The 17,271-nt window shown below is 43.6% G+C and overlaps 1 protein-coding gene across 2 annotated transcripts in view; it reads left to right on the top strand.

Annotated features, from left to right (window-relative positions):
* The window catches only part of gse1b (Gse1 coiled-coil protein b), a 170,117-nt gene that overhangs the window by 78,322 nt on the left and 74,524 nt on the right, over window positions 1–17,271 (top strand). Inside the window, exon 1 of one of the 2 annotated variants that reach the window (XM_084718248.1) lies at window positions 960–1,092. The exons of the other annotated variant lie outside the window; for it this stretch is intronic. Coding sequence (XP_084574374.1) covers window positions 1,056–1,092 — 37 coding nt within the window. The 5' untranslated portion in view covers window positions 960–1,055. Of the gene's footprint in view, window positions 1–959; window positions 1,093–17,271 lie in introns of those variants that run through there. 2 annotated transcript variants of the gene reach the window in all.

The raw sequence follows: 17,271 nt of genomic DNA, 5'->3' as shown, positions 1-17,271 counted from the left end.
GTGTGAACAGATGCTCCCTTGATAGTCGTTGGCCTCTCGCTGTCACCGGGGCTGTACAATCAGCTGTCACCCTGACTCCAAGTTGAACTGTGACCACTCTCCTCCTCCTCGGGTGAAGCATCAGGACCGGCCCGGTACTTCCCTCTCATCTGTACCCCTCGCCTCTCCTGTCTCTTTTTGCTCTAACACCCCCCTCACACACACACACACACACACACATACACACACACACACACACACACACACTTGCTCGCTATCTGGCTATGTTGTTGCCTGGAGGGAGTTCATTCTGCTCTCCTTCTCTCCTCCTCCTCTCCTCCACCTCCTTCTCTCCCAGTATCAGCCGTGAAAGAGAGGGAGAAAAAAGGGAGGGTGAGAAAATGCGAGAGAGGCAGAGAGAGTGGCAGCAGTAGCGGAGGAAGCAGAGCCGTCTCTCCTCTGATCATCTTTCTTGGATAGAGGGATAAAAGACAGTCCCGGGAATCAGTCGCTGCTCTTGTCTGCAGGATTTACCCAGCCTGTATTTTATCCTACCTCCTGCCTCTTTTCACCTCTTCTTGGCACTGGACCGCTTGCTTTTTACATCTTTCTCCGGCTGTCCCAGCTCCCTGGGTGTGTGTATGTGTGTGTGTGCATGTAAGAAAGAGCAGGAGAAAGCGTGTTTCCTCCTGCTGCTGCTTGGAAACGGACAGCGGGTGTGTGACCCTCTGCCCAGGGGATCAGGGGCAAGAGCGAAGGGGGTCGAAAGCGGGGGTGTGCTGAGGGGTTGACCCCCTGCACCGCTCTGTCTGTGTGTATCTGTGTGACTGTCTGTGTGTGTGTGCATGTGTGTGTCCTAGCTGGCTGGGCGGTCCCAGCCTCACGCTTGGTTAGCGAGGACCAGAGAGCGGGGATGACAGGCTGAGTCCCAGCCCAGCCTCCCCACACACAGAGCCTCGTTTCAGGGTGGCTGCGAGGGCACAGCCCTCTGTCGCTCAGTCATCCAGGACAGGACGGCTGCCTGCCGGCGCCTTTGAAACAAGTTGCTCTCCCTTCATGACACTTAAACAGTAACCATGTTTGGACTAAAAGCACCACTATACTACTTGCCAGGTAAGCTAAATTGTGTGTGATGTGGAAAATTTTTATGTTTTTATGCATATTTGCTTGCAAATCTCTACAGAGGCGGCAACTACCAATGTGTGTGCTTCCTGTGTGTGTGTTTGTGTGCTCTGAAAAAGTGCACAGGAGGTTTGAGGTTGGCTCTGGAGTGCATCTAAGGAGATGCTTGTCTTTGTGCTGCCGGTCCTGAGGTTGGAACCTGAGATCGGAGGCTGGTAATGCTGTGTGACAGCATCTCTCACTCTGTTTCACTAAGCTCTCAGCCCTTTATCAGCATGAAAGTCAGCAGGTAAACAGAGCACTAAGTGGCAGCATGTGTTTTATTCAGCACAACCACACACATTCAGCAGAGTAGAGCTGAGAAGCAAATGTATGGTTTTGTGTGTGTGACATGTCTATGTGTGTGTGTGTCTTTGTGTCTGTGCCAGTGCATGCATGCACGCGTGCTTGTTTGTGGTTTTGTGTGTGTGTCTGTGTGTGAAAAAGAGTGAGTACAAGGGCGGCATGAGGTTACCGCCGGTCGGCGCTTAAGTGCGTCTCACGGCTCACTGGGCACTGATTGTGGAGAGGACAGCCAAGAGAGGGCAGTGAGAGAGGCGGAGAGAATGACAGACAGAGGTACAAAGGGAGAGTCAAAGAGAAGGGAACTTAAGAAAAGGCAACATTTTTCTCCCCTTGCCACCTTATTGGGCTCATTCAACCATATTTCTTTTATTTTTGTGTGTGTGTGTGTGTGTGTGTGTGTGTGTGTGTGTGTGTGTGTGTGTGTGTGTGTGTGTGTGTGTGTGTGTGTGTGTGCATGTTCTTAGGAAATTTTGTCCATAAATGTATTAATGTTTCCTCCGCTCCTTGGTTGTTTAACATGCTTATTGTGCACTTAAAATCTGTGAAGTCGACGTAGAAGAGTGCTGTGTACCACGTATGCAGTACCGGCTGTTTCTCTCTGATCTCACTGATCTTGAAGATGTATAATGCAATTTACATTTGGAATCAAAATCTATACAATAAGGTGCTCATCCTCAGGTCAATATGTGTTTTCATCTCTGTGTGTGTTGTCTCCCTACAGCAGAAGGGAGTACACTTCATTGACACTCAGCACAGACAAATTATTTATGTGCTTTAGTCAGCAATTAAACCATAACCAACACAGCTTTAGTTCTGCCTCTCATGTTTCACACTACAACCCCACGACCAGCTCTAACACACCTCTTTATCTGCCAGCTGCATACATGACATGTTGCACTTCAATCAGACGTTTTTTAAATGATGATTGGCAAAATAAAACAATAATTAGACATTTGCATATCAGTTTTTCAACATGCTGTCACTCTGCATGCTGCTTTTCTTTAATGTGTCATGCATGTTGTCACAATGCAGGTACCTTATAGGTGCAAAGCATCCCAAGATGATCATTTGTAAATTAGTAATATGTAGTGGCCTGCTTTCAGAGGTCACTAACATGGATGTTATAATGTGTTTCTGACCTGAAAATAATATAACAACTAATCCAAGAAAAAACAAATGAAATAACATAGATAGCGTTTACTACCCATAATAACCTCTGTAAATGCTCCAGCAATGAAAAACAGATATTACTTTTCACTGTTGACTGAAATCCCATTGCAGTGTCACCACATATATAGGACTATTAACCGTTATGTGACCGTGAATACATTAAAGGGATAGTTTGAATTATTTAATGTGGGATTGAGGTACCTATCAATAGTCAGTGTATTATCTGCAGTAAATGCCAGTCAGCACGCTCCCAGAAAGGAGAAGCAGAGAGGGGCACCAGCACAAAAGCTTAGTAATGACTTGCTATGAACAGGATCAGCAGCAAAAGGTATTTTAGCCACTTAAAAAAGGTCCACCTAAAAACAATCAATATCATTTCAAGAATATGCTATATTTAGACGAATTTCAGTGCTTTACTTTGCCATCAGACAGGCTTTTCTGATGGGAATCTGCCGTTATATAGGCCAAATATCACTCTCTCCAAAACAGCCAGGCTCCATGGGCAAATTAATTTTACCTCACCAAACACAGGGTGCTGATCTACAGCTGTCTTTATCTGTTAGTTACTTGTCTTGTGTTGATAGTTTGTGTTATTATATGATTTTGGTGAATCCAAACTAGCCTTTTAAAACACCATAGTCACACAATAACACAAACGAACTAACAGATCGAGGCAGCAGTGTATGAGCAGCTCCTGTGTTCCCTGAGGTTAAATTACAGGAGAGAGTGATAATTGACTTATATAATGGTGGAAAAAGCTGCCTGATGGAAAAGTAAAGCAGTGAAAACATCCTAAAATTAGTGTACATTTAAACTGATACCTTTTGCTGTTCACCTTGTCTATAGCAGTTCATTGCCCAGCTTCTGTGCTGGCGTCCCTCTCTGCTTCTCCTAACTGGGGATGAGTATCTACTGTAGGTAAAACACTATTGAAATTTCCACAGTAAATCATCCGAACTATGCCTTTAAGCAGAGGATGTGTGTATCACCACTTCAGCATGTGGTTGTTTACCACAGTCCAAATAAAAATATTAAAATAAACTGATGTCATTTCCACACATTTAGCATTTTTACTTTACCTGACAGGCAATTTGTAACAGCTTTTCATCTGCTGCGCTCAACTATTTTATTTTGTTCTGTACTTTCTCTTCAGCATGCTTCCAGTCTTCAGCATGTCTTCTGTGTCTTGCAAGTCTGCTTCTCTTGTACAGGAGGAGAGTTTTGAAAAGGAGATCTGCCAGTAAAGGCCACAGAACGCCTGCTGCGCAAGAAATAAAGACAGAGAGAAACACAGAAAGGTGTGTTTGAGGGGATCATATAGTGAGGGAGGACTCTGTGTAGTACTTTTATACATATGCCATAGCCTCTAACCACAGTGTAGATCTCCAGTTCACAAAACACTCCTGGAGCTTCAGCAGAAAACAGCATTACAGCCAAATCCAGTACAATTGAATAGAATGGTGACCAGTTTAAAAATGTAAAATAGAACACAAAAAAAACCCACAAAAATGTCTACATAGTGCTCGTGTGGTGTGATCCAAGTGTCCGAAAGCTGCAACATTAAAATTTGACCCAAAAACCCAATGTTTTTAGCCTAAATGTCAACTGTAGCCTCTCAGACCTGATCCGCATGCACACGCCTGAAGCAGGTACACAAGCTCTCACCCAAGCAGCGCGACACGAGATATTCAAGATCTCGTGATGCCTTTACATCTACATGCTACCTGGAAGCGACTCAGAGAACAGAGAGATCTGCTCAGAAATAGTGACTTGTTATGCGCACTGTTGACTTCAGAAACTTTCAACAAAGAAGAAAATGTCCAAGGACTTCGACATAGAAGAGGAACATCATTTCTTTGCTGAAGCCGCGCCGCTTGCTGGAGAGTTTGTGTACCCGCTTCAGGTGTGTGCACGCGGATCCCAGTCTGAGAGGCTGCAGTTGACATTTAGGGTCAAATTTTAATGTTGTAGCTTACTGACACTTGGATTACACCACACGAGCAGTATGGAGACATTTTGTGTTTTTTTTCTCTGGTGAACTCAAGGTGATGGTTGGATCAAACAGAGCGATGGCAGAAACTAAGGATATTAGAGAGGAAATGGGATGAGGAGAGGCAAAATCCAGAGAGAGAGATAAGAGAAGAGACTTTCACCTCCTCAGTCTCCTCACCTTCCCCCTCCGTTTCCTCAGGGCTTTCTCTGTCTCACTCCCCTCCACCACCAAGCCATGTCCTCTGACTCTTTCCACATCATTCCTCTCTTCCTTTTCTCTCATTTGCCTTGTGGTACCTATGACCCTTCCCTTACTGCCCCTTTTGACCCTTGAACCTCCCACACTGACCTGACCCACAGCAGGAGATCCACACAGATTAGAGACACAGGGAGAAGGTCTCGGTTGTGACAATCGCCCACACTGGCGAGGTTGTTTGTGTGTGTGTGTGTGTGTGTGTGTGTGTGTGTGTGTGTGTGTGTGTGTGTGTGTGTCTTTCTTTCTGTCTTATCTTGTGTGTGTGTGTCCAGCGCTGTGGGTTGCTTCATCTCTTCCCCCTTCTATCATTCAGCCACTGAATGAGCCCCTGCCTGCCTTTCCGTCTTAACCGCCGTTGCCTTGGAGACCATGTCAGACACATGCTAGTTCTCCGTGATTATTTGACAACAAAAAAAGGTTGGGTTAAATAAAAAGGGATGGGTTTGTTTGGGGGGTGGAGGTGGTAAGAGAGCAGAAAAAGAAATGAAGAGATTAACAGCAAAAAGGGACATAGAGAGATAAACGTGGTGAGGAAAAAAAAAAAAGCACTTGAACTTGGGTTGCATTTACATCCCAGCCGAAGTGGAGCAGAGCAGAGTCAAGGGGCAGCCACTTCAAAATGGAGGATGGCTCATGGTCACTCTTCCTCCATATTCCTCCTCCTCACTTTTTGCATGCTTTCCGTCCTTCCCTTCACCTTTCTGCATCTTTCCTCCTGGTATTCATCCTCCTCCATACTGCCCTGCTTTATTCTCCAAGGTGATTTCACAGATAAAACATTTTTTAAACCTTTAATGTAATGTGTGTATGATGCCTTTGTGTATTTCCCTGTATATCTTCCTGTTTGTATGTATGTTTGTGTATTCATACCTGTGCATTTCAAAGTTCACTGCCTTGTTCAGATGATCTGCAGATCATGTTCTGCTGTTGTTGTTGTGTTTCCCCCAAACTGTCTGTGCTTATTGCCCTGGGGGGTGAAACAGTGAGAAAGAGAGGAAGAGGAAGAAAAGGAAAGAAAATGAGATGGACAGACAGAGGCAGAGAACAAGAAAGTGAAACACGCAGCTTAAAGTGATGCCAAAACCACAAACCACAGAGGCAAACAAGAGAAAGGGGAAGTGAGGTTAAAGAGCAAGAAGGGCTGGTGTTTAGTAATGGGCCACAGACTGATGAGGTTTTGGGGCTCTGAGTTAATCCTGCCAAACTCAGTTCAGATCAGACTGCAAATACTGAGGAGCGTCAGGTATTCTTGGGTTAGATAGTATTTGTGTCTTTTTACAATGAAATAAAACAAAACTTTTAATACTGTACTGGTGCCTAAATAATGCCTTAAACTGGTAACAGTTTAAAATATGCTTAAATATATAAATATGATAAATACAAAACACAATAAATTTACATTAAAAAAAAAACAGTGCACTAATTACAGCAAAATAAAGTCAAGTTATTATGGCACATCATATGTGTTTTATATCTATACGCAGAGGCGGATTTTGTCATTTTGGGACCTAATCCAAGCACAGTCATGGGGCCCTTCACATCCCTTGTTCTCCCCCTTTTTCAATGAATAATAAGTCATAAAAATAATCTTGTGCAGAGGATGAATTCAGGAGTCTCACACTCAGGAAGGAAGCTATTCTGAAGTCTGGTGGTAGGACAGTGGATATTTCTGTATCTCTTGCCAGACAGCAGGGTGAACAGGCTGTGGATGTGTTGTGTATTGTCTTTTAGTATCTTCCTTCCTCCTTTTTCAGCACTGCTAGCGTAGTCTCACTTCATTTTTCAACAGTTTGTACACCACACCAAGCCATTTTTTACATGCTACCATCTTGCTAAATTATTTCGACAGATGTGCAGCAAGATCATTGAATAGTCCAAGTTAGAGGGACAGCTCTGAGACCCTCATAAATTATTCATTCTGGCACCATTTTAACATATGAAGTTTTGTGAAGAAAAAATCTTAACAATATGTTTATGAGGTGTTTTATTTGTAGCTTGGGGCTTAAGACATTGCTGACCTTTGCCTAATGGTAAGTTCTCTCCCGTCACATCTTCAGGCCAACTGCGCCCTCACTGCTGATGGATGTGTTTGGCATGGGGTCACACAAGCAATCCAGCACAGTGCATCCCTCTGCATACAAGTGCATCCTGTGCATCGCCAGATGCTTCCCCCTTGGCACAAAATTGTTTGTAAACATTTGTTGCATGTCCTGCTCGGTGTTGGAATCCTTTCTAGTGAAATAGAGCCTCACTTTAGACTGCATAGCTTGGCATTTTAACTGTGTTTAAGGTAGCTACTAGCTACTTGATGCTAGAGCCATGTAGAGAGAGTGTTGCTGTAATGTTAACAAGTGGTTAAGGGCAACTATTTCAATGGACAGCTCAGACACGTGGAACCAAAATGTAATCTGCATTGTGGTTTGGTCCTTTAGGTACTGGACACATAGGAAGCAGTGCCATATTGGCTCTTGGTTTTGTTACCCAACCCTAGAAGTTGCTTGCCAGTGTTTCTCACTGCTCGAAATCTGTTGAAGTTGACAGATTGATTCAAACAACCAATTTGTAATCCAGTCCACTCGTCAGGACTGGATACAGGCCAGATTCAAAACAAACAGGTAACCAAATATCTTAACCAACATTCATGTCAGTGAGTCCTCTTCCATAGACAAGCAAGAAAAACACATAAACAAATCCGGGACTAAACCAGCCTGATTGTTGTGGTCTTCTCTCTTCCCGTCTCCCTGGCTCTCTCTGAAAATCAATTCCTACAGAACACAGTGACATGGACAAAAAGCCTTTCTCCTCGCACACACACACACACACACACACACACACACACACACACACACACACACACACACACACACACACACACACACACACACACAAACACACACACACACACACACCAGGGTAATCAATATGTGTGTGAGCCATGCTGGGTGTTGAGCCCTGGATCAGAGTGTGGACTAATCACTGGTGATTACTGAGCACTCATTTAGGACCAAAGAGGAGTGTTTTTTGATAAATGTGCACATTGTGCATCTGCTTGTGTGTGGGCAGGACCATCACACACTGGTAACCTTAGCCAAGGGAGAGCACTCATTGATAAAAATCAGCAGACAAGTCCATACTGTGTCAGAAGAATATCTGTGCAGTAGTGTAATCATTATATCCAATTAACTACAATGTCTCCCCCCTTCCTTCTCTCTATTGTTAGCTGAAGCCATCTCCTCTGATCAATTCCTACAAATCTCCTTGCTGCATCTACTACTCTCTTTATGCTAGCATCTACTCAAGTGTCAGCCATCTCTCTCCATCTCTCTCCTCCTCCCTCTGTGCTTTTATCCCCCAGTTCACTCTATCATTGTATCCATTTATCTATTTTACTCCCCCTCTGCACCACGGTCCCTCCATCCCTCCATCCCTCCCACTCCATGCGCTCTGACAGCTCTGTCATTAGATGGCAGTAGCAGCAGTAAAGCAGTCACGGTGATGGACTACTAGCTCCCTCACCCCTTTCTCTCCCTCCCGCTCTGTCTCCCTCGCTCTGCCCTTGCTATAAAAGCTCTGACCCATTCTCCATGTGGCATCTGTTCCACGCCAGTCCGCAGGTGGCACTGCCCCGGTCATGGCCGTAAAGGTCGGTGGTGGCGCGTCTCGCCGGCTGCCCCGTTAGCCTCCTCGTAAACCCTGGGCTGTTAAACCCTGACCCTGCACACCTGTGGCCTCGGCTCCTCTCTGGATACAAGCCACCACCAGCAACAGTGACGAGGGAGTTCCAGAAATACACACACATACACACACACACACACACACACACACACAGACGCAGACACTTAATTGCATAATTATACTTAATCATTATTGAAACTTAAACACTTAAAGGAATAGCCTTTTTGTTAAGGTAAGCTATACATGTTCTCATTTTAGAAAATGCAATTATTTGTTGTCTTGCTGAGAGTTAGATGAGAACATCAAAAAAAGTCTCTGCTCTGGGGGTAGAACCTTCCAAAAGTACAAGAACTTTGGATGTGGGGCTTGCAGCCCTGAACATTTCTAATTTTATTTCAGCCTCCACTTTTAAAATTCTGCAGCTCACTGGTCTTCAATACATCAACACAGAGTTGCAGAACAAAGTATCCGACCACAAAAAAACCAAAAAGAAAAACAGCTATTGCTTTTTTATACTTCATCACGTGTCTTTGGACTGCAGTGGAAAGACAGTCAACACTGGCTGGAGGAAACTGCTAAGTCTTTGAAAAGTAGGTCCTGCACTAAAAGTTACACATACTTTGGCAGGAAATTCCCAGAAAGAAAGCTAATAATCACATTTAGTAAAATGTTGAACAATTCATTTAAGTAAAGGTATGAAAGAGTGACTCCTCTATCTCATTATCTTTGTCAGGACATTTGGTTCTCCTGAACTGGAATTCAAGAACACACACACACACACACACACAATGACACTATTTCAACAGACATTCAGTGAGCTAACAGGTGCAGGGAGGTAACGGGGGCTTTGCTGGTATCACAGTAGTGTACAACCATGATTTATGAACTGCAGTCAGTTCTGTGTCTCCCGCTCTGTTCCCTCTGGTTGTCTTGTCAGTTTGGCACCAGGGAGACGCACTGCTGTTTGTGTAGTGCATTGTGTTGTATGTGGGTTTGTTTGTTCTGCTCCTCTGTGGCTGTGGACACCACACACACACACACACACACACACACACACACATACAGAGGCAGCAGTAGGATGGTAAATTGTTTCTTCACAGCTGTGTGTGTATGTGTTCATGGATATCAGTTGGCAGGTCTTACATGTCACACTCAGAGTGCTTGTCAAACACTCGGATATCATGACGGACACTCACCTCTGCTCTTTTGCGTTAAGCCGCTGTGAACTTACATGAACCCCATTTGGAATGTGAGCGCAATGAGCATGTTGGCTCACTTGTATTTTGTGGTTGAAGGTGTGTATGTGTTTGTGCATGTGTGTGTGTGCATGTTGTCACCTTTCTCCTGAAACATTATTCCAGCAGCAGAAATAGTCGAGCTCTAATTGCCTTCATCTTCCTTCGCTTCCACTAATCAAATTAGACTACAGAGAATTCTAATTAAACCCTGCCTGCATCTGATGGTTCTGGGTTCACACACACACACACACACCCTCTCATAGATGCACGTTGACACATGTGCACATAGTCTGTATTATTTTTCAGTTACGTGCACTCTGATGAGTAGTGGTTTAACATTAGAGAGCAGAGTGGTGACTGGTTTGTAAGCTTCCGCCCAGCTGACCACCAAAGTGCATTAAGAATGGGTGTGGAGTGTGGAGGTAATGCTGTGCTCTGTTACGTGGTTTGTCCCATTGATTACTTATGTTATTGTAATGCAATGATAAGTAAACTCAGAAGAAGCAATGATTTGTGTAAAGTGAGCCTTTCTTGTGTCCTTGAAAGGAAGAGAAACAAAACTGAATGCAAAGATGTATGGCTGGTATGGACAGCAAGTCATCAACAACTGCTAGGCTAAAAACAAGGCCTACTTAGTCTGTTGCAAGCCACACTGAGCCATCCATCCAAAAGTTTTATCTCCTGTTTAACAAGAGAATCTGCAATTACTGTAATTCCATTCCTGATATGTTAGTTGGGCATGGTACGAGATGAATAAATCCTTGTTTTGTTAGCTCTCCTTTCACCTCCACTATGCGTCTGTGTGGTCTCCATGTTGGAGCATTCAAGGTCCACAAGTAAACAAATAAGAGATGTAGACTTTGCAACAAAATCAACTGTAACTCCTTTAATTCTGAGCAGATATTCATGAAATGGTATTCATGGTTTTTTTAAACCTGAAAAATTTAACATGACACTGGTTACTTGTTGGGATCAAATTCACTTCCCAGCTCTAATCAGCTCTATGCCAAAACATTAACCTTCTGTATAGCCACAACTTCTACTGGGATATGCAGGCTCTGATGTACGCATAGGCAACATCAAGTATAAATCATTCAGAATTATCAGCTTTTGTGAGTTTCTCCAAAATTGTAGATTGCTATTGTTATATTTTTTATAGATATTATATTGCTATGTGAGTTACCTGGTTTCTGGTAATGTTCTAAATAAATTACAAAATGTTATTAACTATGTTTAGATCGTGAAGTTTAGATTCAATTTCCAGTTAATTGTTTCTTTATTAAGTTTATACAGTTAGAGGAACCCAGGAAAACTTAGACTATACTATACAAAACACTTTTATTCAAAACTTCCAGATAAGGAAATGTACACTGTAGTATGTTATGCAAAACAATGTATTCAAAACTTTGCAAATCTCTGTTGGTTGCATCTGGCAGTTGTGGTGGTTTTGCAGTACGTGCTTCACCATTTGTTGCCCTGTGGAGATCTGCACTCTACTGACTGATGTCTTGTAGTTTTGTTGTGTAGCACAGACATAACTCCTTGCACAGAGTCTTCACAGGATTTTTTGACACAGCACCATGACATCATGATGGATCTTGTGGAGGTACAGGGAGAAACCACAAGGGACCTGCATTTGTAATGTTTATAAAAACCATAAAGGCAGGCGTGTGTTACAGAAAGATATGTTAATGTCCATGCCTTCACCCTCACACACATGCCGAGACAGAGGATAGGTGCTGTCTCTTGCCAGATGACTCTCGTCTGCAGGGCAGCAGAGGTTCAGTTACATTTTGTTCACTTCCTTCCTGGCAGAGCACATGCTGGCTAGACCAGCAGGCTACAGTGTTCAGCCGAGTAATCAGGTCCTCACACTTAAACTCATTTTTAGAGAACATGTACAGCCTTACTTACACACAGAGACACACACACTCAGAGATATACACACAGTTGAAAACTGGCAAATGCCATTGATCTCAAATGTTCCCTGCCCTTTCAACGGCACCATAAATGCACGGCGGGTAGAGAAACAAGCACAAAAAAGGAGATAGATGAGGTTAGAGGGAGAAGCAGGGTAATCCTCTCTCACTTCCCGGGGTAATTATGAGTGTGTGAGGCTAAGATTTATGAGGAAGAGGAGTGGAAAACGGAGAACTGTACCACCCAGAGAGAGGGTAATAGGGATTTGGAAACTGCACTTTTTCTACCCTGGAACTCTGTGGTAGACTGTGTGTTTGTGTGTATTTCTGTGTATGTTTTTTTGTAGTGGGCGGGGGCGGCCTTTTAAGATGACAGCTTTCCAATCATTAGTCGATGGGATTTCAGAGCTTTGCCATCAAAGTAACCCCTTCACTTAAGACAAGAAATAAAGACAGTGCAGTTTGACTGTGTTCAACCCCCTTTCCTCCTCTTCGTTCAATATGTTAAGCATTTGTTCTTCTTATAAAGATGTTGCAATTACTCACTCTACAGGCATTTGTCAGCATGCAGTCATGCTCAAAAGCCATCCTGCTGGACTGGTGGGGTGGCAGGGTCCCTCCCACCTTCTATGGCCAGTCTCCCATGGGTCCGGAGAGTGCTGAGGCAGAGTGCTGCAGTGTTTATAGGTGAGGTTGTAAATACCTGTGTCACCCAGGGGCCTCTCTCTACTCAATGCATGAGTGCTGGCAGGGTTAAAGGGATAGTTAAGATTTTTTGATATGGGGTTTAATGAGGTACTTATTGATAGTCAGTGTATTAGCAATAGTAGATGCTGTTTGGCACGCCTTAAGTTTGGAGAAGCAAAGAGGAGCACCAGCACGGAAGCAAAGTAGTGACATGCTGTGGACAAGGTCAGCAACAAAAGCTATTTTGGCCATTTTAAAAAATCAATATTAGTTTAAATGTATGCTGTATTTAGATTTTTTTATGGGAAACCACTGTTATGGAAGTCAAATAATCACTGTCTCCAAACCAACCAAACTCCAGAGGTAAAATCAGTAATTATACCTCTCAGAACACAGTAGTTGCTGGTTTCATTTTGTTTGCTTGTGTGATTGAGTGATTTTGGCGTGATTCACTGAAGTCACACAATAACACGACCAAACTAACAGACTGAGGCGGTGGTAGACCAGAAATTCCAGTGTTCTGTGATGTGAAATTACTGATTTCAACTACGAAGTTTGGTTGATTTGGCGAGAGCAATATTCGGCTCATGTAACAGTGGTTTCCCATCAGAATTGGCTGTGAAATTTTTGACTCATTGCATACACTTAAACTGATATTGATTTTTTTTTTTAGGTGGACCTTTTTTTAAGTGGCTGAAATGCCTTTTGTTGCAGCAGTTTATTGCTTAGCTTCCATGCAGGTACTCCTTTATGCTTCCCCTAACTGGGGACATACCATGTCCTGCAGCTAGTACACTGACTATCGATCAGTAACTCATACAACCCAACATCAAGTAATCCAAACCATCCCTTTAAGGGTGAGTGGCCCAGGAGGTGTCAGGAGAAGATGCTAGAGAAGAGTAACAGCTACTGGGTTTTCATTCATTACACCACATTAAATGGTGTAATGAACGAATAACCTCTGTCTTGTACTTTATTTGCAGATGTTCTGTTTTTTTATAGGTTGTGTGTGCGTGCGCTTGTTTGTGTACCTCAGTGTGGCTGATTGGTGCTGAGCTGCCAGCCTCTCGGCACACAGGAAATGGAAATGAATCATGGGAGACAGATTAAGAGAATGGCGAGAGCTCATCACATCCTGTTAAAGACTGGAGATGACTCGAGGCAAGGTCTCTCTCTCTCTTTCACTATCCTTTTTCTTCCTCTCTCTCTATCTATCCAGCTCCTGCTCCTGTCCATATCTTCGCTCACTCACTCACTCTCTTCCGCCACTGTCTGTCGTTTTCATACCGTGGTTTGGCACGGAGCGAGTGATCAGTGACTGGGCCTAAAACATCCTATTAAAATTAGTGTCACACACTGACTTTGTGTGTGAGTGAGTGAGTGTGAGACGTAGAGACAGGGGGGAGACTCGATGATGGATGATAGATGATGGCTGTGACCTGAATAGATGGCTCCGGGCCGGTCAGATGACTTCCTCAGGAGGAGGAGTAATGAGGAGTAGGGCACAGAATTACCACTCCATCACTCAGTGTTTATGGAAGCCTTACAGCGACCACAAAACAAATAGCAAGACGGCTATAGCTGAGTATAAATCTCACACACACTGTGTTTGTGTTTGTCCACGCGTGTGTACAAGATGTGCTCGATAAAACGACGGCTGTCTCTTTTTTTTCTCTGGAAAAACAAAACAAAAAGGGGGCAGAGGGTGTGGTGATATATCTCGTCCTCTCTCACATCCAGCCTGACGCTCTTAGAAATTAGGGTTCCAAAAGGGTTTTTTTCTGGAGGCCTAAGGCTGAGGACAACCCCCTGAGTGTGTTATAAAACTCTTGGAATATAAAAATAGGTTCTCGGTACAACACTCTGAGTGTGTTCTAGATAAAACCCTTGGAATATAAAAAAGTTCTTGAGAGAAGTTTTGTCGGACCCTTAAAAGGTGGAGAGAGGTTCTGTATAGAGCCCCCAGAGGGGGTTCTGGGCGCAACCATTACACCATAGAAGGGTTGTTGTAGAACCTCTCATGGTGAAACCTGTCACAGAGGGTTCTAGGTATAACCCTTTATGTTGGGTTATAGGTAAAATTAACTGAATGTCTTCCAATTGGAACCTTTAGAAAAAGTTCTAACGGGAACCAAAAAGGGGTTCTTCTATGGAGAGAAGCCTAAGAACCCTTTATGGTTTGAGTTAGCACCTTAATTTCTAAGGGTGAATGGGTGTTGTGTTTGTGTGTTTACTTGTGTTTATTGTGGCTGCTTGGTGTCAGAGCGTAGCCTCGGTAGGGATGGTTTCACACCCTCAGGGAAAACTGTATGAGCTGAGAGGTCAGACAAGGTTACCTCAGCGGCTCTAAGTGAGCGGACACACATAAACACACTTCCTCTCATACACTCACACTATGTGTTGATGCCCTGAGCCCAGTAGAGACCAGAGTAACTCGCTGGTGGTAAAACAAGCTCAAGCGGGTTTCCCTGTAAATCCCAGAGTAAAACCAGTTGAGGGATGATGCATCGATCTGACACGCACTCTTCCTACACTCCAGAGCTGATTGATGTAGCCTGGCTCCTGACTCCGTGAGTGTCTTCTCCGGTCTCTCGGCATCATGTCAAGGGAGGTCTCAGAAAAGAGCTGGACAACCGGATTGATGCTGAGGAGGTGTGGAGGGTGGGAGAATGGTAGATGGAGGTCAGAGGAATGCAGAGTGTAGGGTGAGAAAAGGGCTAAAGGGGGAGGATGAAGTACACAGAAAGGACAAGTGGATGTGAAAGTGTTTCACCGCTTTGTGCAAGACAAGAGGGAGAAACTGGCACGAGAGGGATGAGGTTATAGGGGTGTGTGTGGGAGAAGAAAGGCTAGGGATGGATACTGATGAGCATGGGGAGGGTGGTGGTGGGGGAGCGGGAACAGATTTGGGGAGGGCCGGCCAGCTGAATCCTGGTGGGGAGTGGCAGGAGTAAGCTGGCACTGTGGAGGCGGGCATATGGAGGGCAGGTTGGCACTTTGGCTGCCACCGGAGTGTGCACCTGCCGACAGGGGGAGACTTTGCCAAGAGGAAGGGGGGGGTGCACAGAGAGGGAGAGACGGGGTGTGTTTGTGGTATGTGGCAATGAAGCAGATTTTTTTTAGGGGCTGCTGGAAACGTTCTCTGAAGATTTTGGATATTAATGAGGAGTCTAAGTGTATCAGACAACTGTGTGCCCTCTTCCACTGGAGACACGCACATGCAAACACACAGGTGAATACATGCAAACACATGTGCTCACTCATTCCCCGAAACCTTAACAGACACACTTGTACACACTCACGCACACTCATATTTAACTCACCCTCGGTCTAAAATAAACACTCTCACCCCGTTTGTCTAAATCTAGCACTCACATGCACCAGTTGTGTCCCCTGGTCGAGAACAAATAAACAGCCGTGATAATCAGGATAGCTTTTAAAACCCTTCCCTACATACACTACAACACACCCCCTAATTGGACTCAACTGTTTTGCTGCTAACTAGCTGCTAATTAGATCAGTGAATTCCTCTCGCCCCCTCTCTCTTTTCCTGTCATTATTTGCTCCAAACAAAACACTTCCAAGTGTTTTACTGAAGAGTGCAGAGTCTTTCTACATGAAGTGGGAAGCGCAGAGATGATTTTTGTCATTATAACAGATGTGGGATGGTATTAACTGAACTTGTTACGTGGCTTTGTTGAATATTTGATGGTGATTGGTAAATTACAGCATTCTACGGTCTGTTATTTCTGAATAGCAGACCCTTGCTATGACTGACAGACCATTGTTATGAACGTGGTTCTGATCATAGACTCTGGAGAAGCCAAAAAAAATAAGCTCTTAAAATTTGTAAATCAATAAAAATCATTTTAAAATTGATATTTGTGTCAAATTATTTATTTTTAAGCAGGTAGTCATGCAGTAAGCAGGATAAGGTACAGTGAGCTGGTCATTATTGCCAAATAAATCCCATCAGGGTGATTCAAGAAGTGAAAAACTGACCTGTAAACTGTACATTATTGCTTTCTTATTACACAACTTAGGGCTGTTATTTCTGAGTAGCAGTTTGCTGCTATAAATAACAGACCATTACTATGGATGCACTTCTGATCATAGATTTTGGAGGACTTAGCAAAAGCAATAAAATTATGGCAGATGCTATTTGCACCCAGGATAAAATAGCAAATGTGGCTAATTCTAACCAAGCAGTTTTGTTGACTAAACCTATGAAAATAATAATTGTAAAAAAAAAACTGAAATAATAAGTGAATTAAATCTAAGCTGTAGTAATACTGACTTCTAATTTCACACTAGACTATAACTCTACTCTCCCAGGAAAAGACTTGAACCCCACTCTCCCACAGGAGAGTCCACCTCCTGTTGTCAGTGGATTTGCTGCTATTTAAAGCTAGATTAAGGGGACTGTGTGTGATAAAACTGAATAGCTGCTGTGTGCCTGTTTTCACCTGAATGAAAATAAGCACAAATTATTTTCAAATCAATAAAATAATGTTTAAATCAATAATTTGGGTCTATTTATTGTTTTGGGTTTTTTAGTAAGTAGGCATGTAATAAGGAGGATATTGTACAGTGAGCTGGTCATTATTGCGAAATAACCCTGCATCACCTGATCAGGATTTATTTCTCCATAATGCCCACACTGTATATTATATCGTACACATATAATGCAATGACCTGGTTGTGTAACCATAAATATGTATTGTACATACATTTAAGTTTTCATTTATGGGTGTGTTTGTGTGTTTTGGCTGCTCAACACTGACACAGATGCACGAGCCAAAGGCCAGTGCCCTCGTTAAGCCGCTGTCAGAGAGGGTTTGTAACAGCCCACTGGAGCCCATCTGTATCCTTACACAGACATACACAT

The sequence above is a fragment of the Lutjanus erythropterus genome, chromosome 1 (assembly GCF_056507025.1).
Source record: "Lutjanus erythropterus isolate fLutEry1 chromosome 1, fLutEry1.hap2, whole genome shotgun sequence".
NCBI lineage: Eukaryota > Metazoa > Chordata > Actinopteri > Lutjaniformes > Lutjanidae > Lutjanus > Lutjanus erythropterus.
The sequence above is the reverse complement of the archived record's forward strand: the minus strand, read 5'-3'. Positions and strand labels throughout refer to the sequence as shown.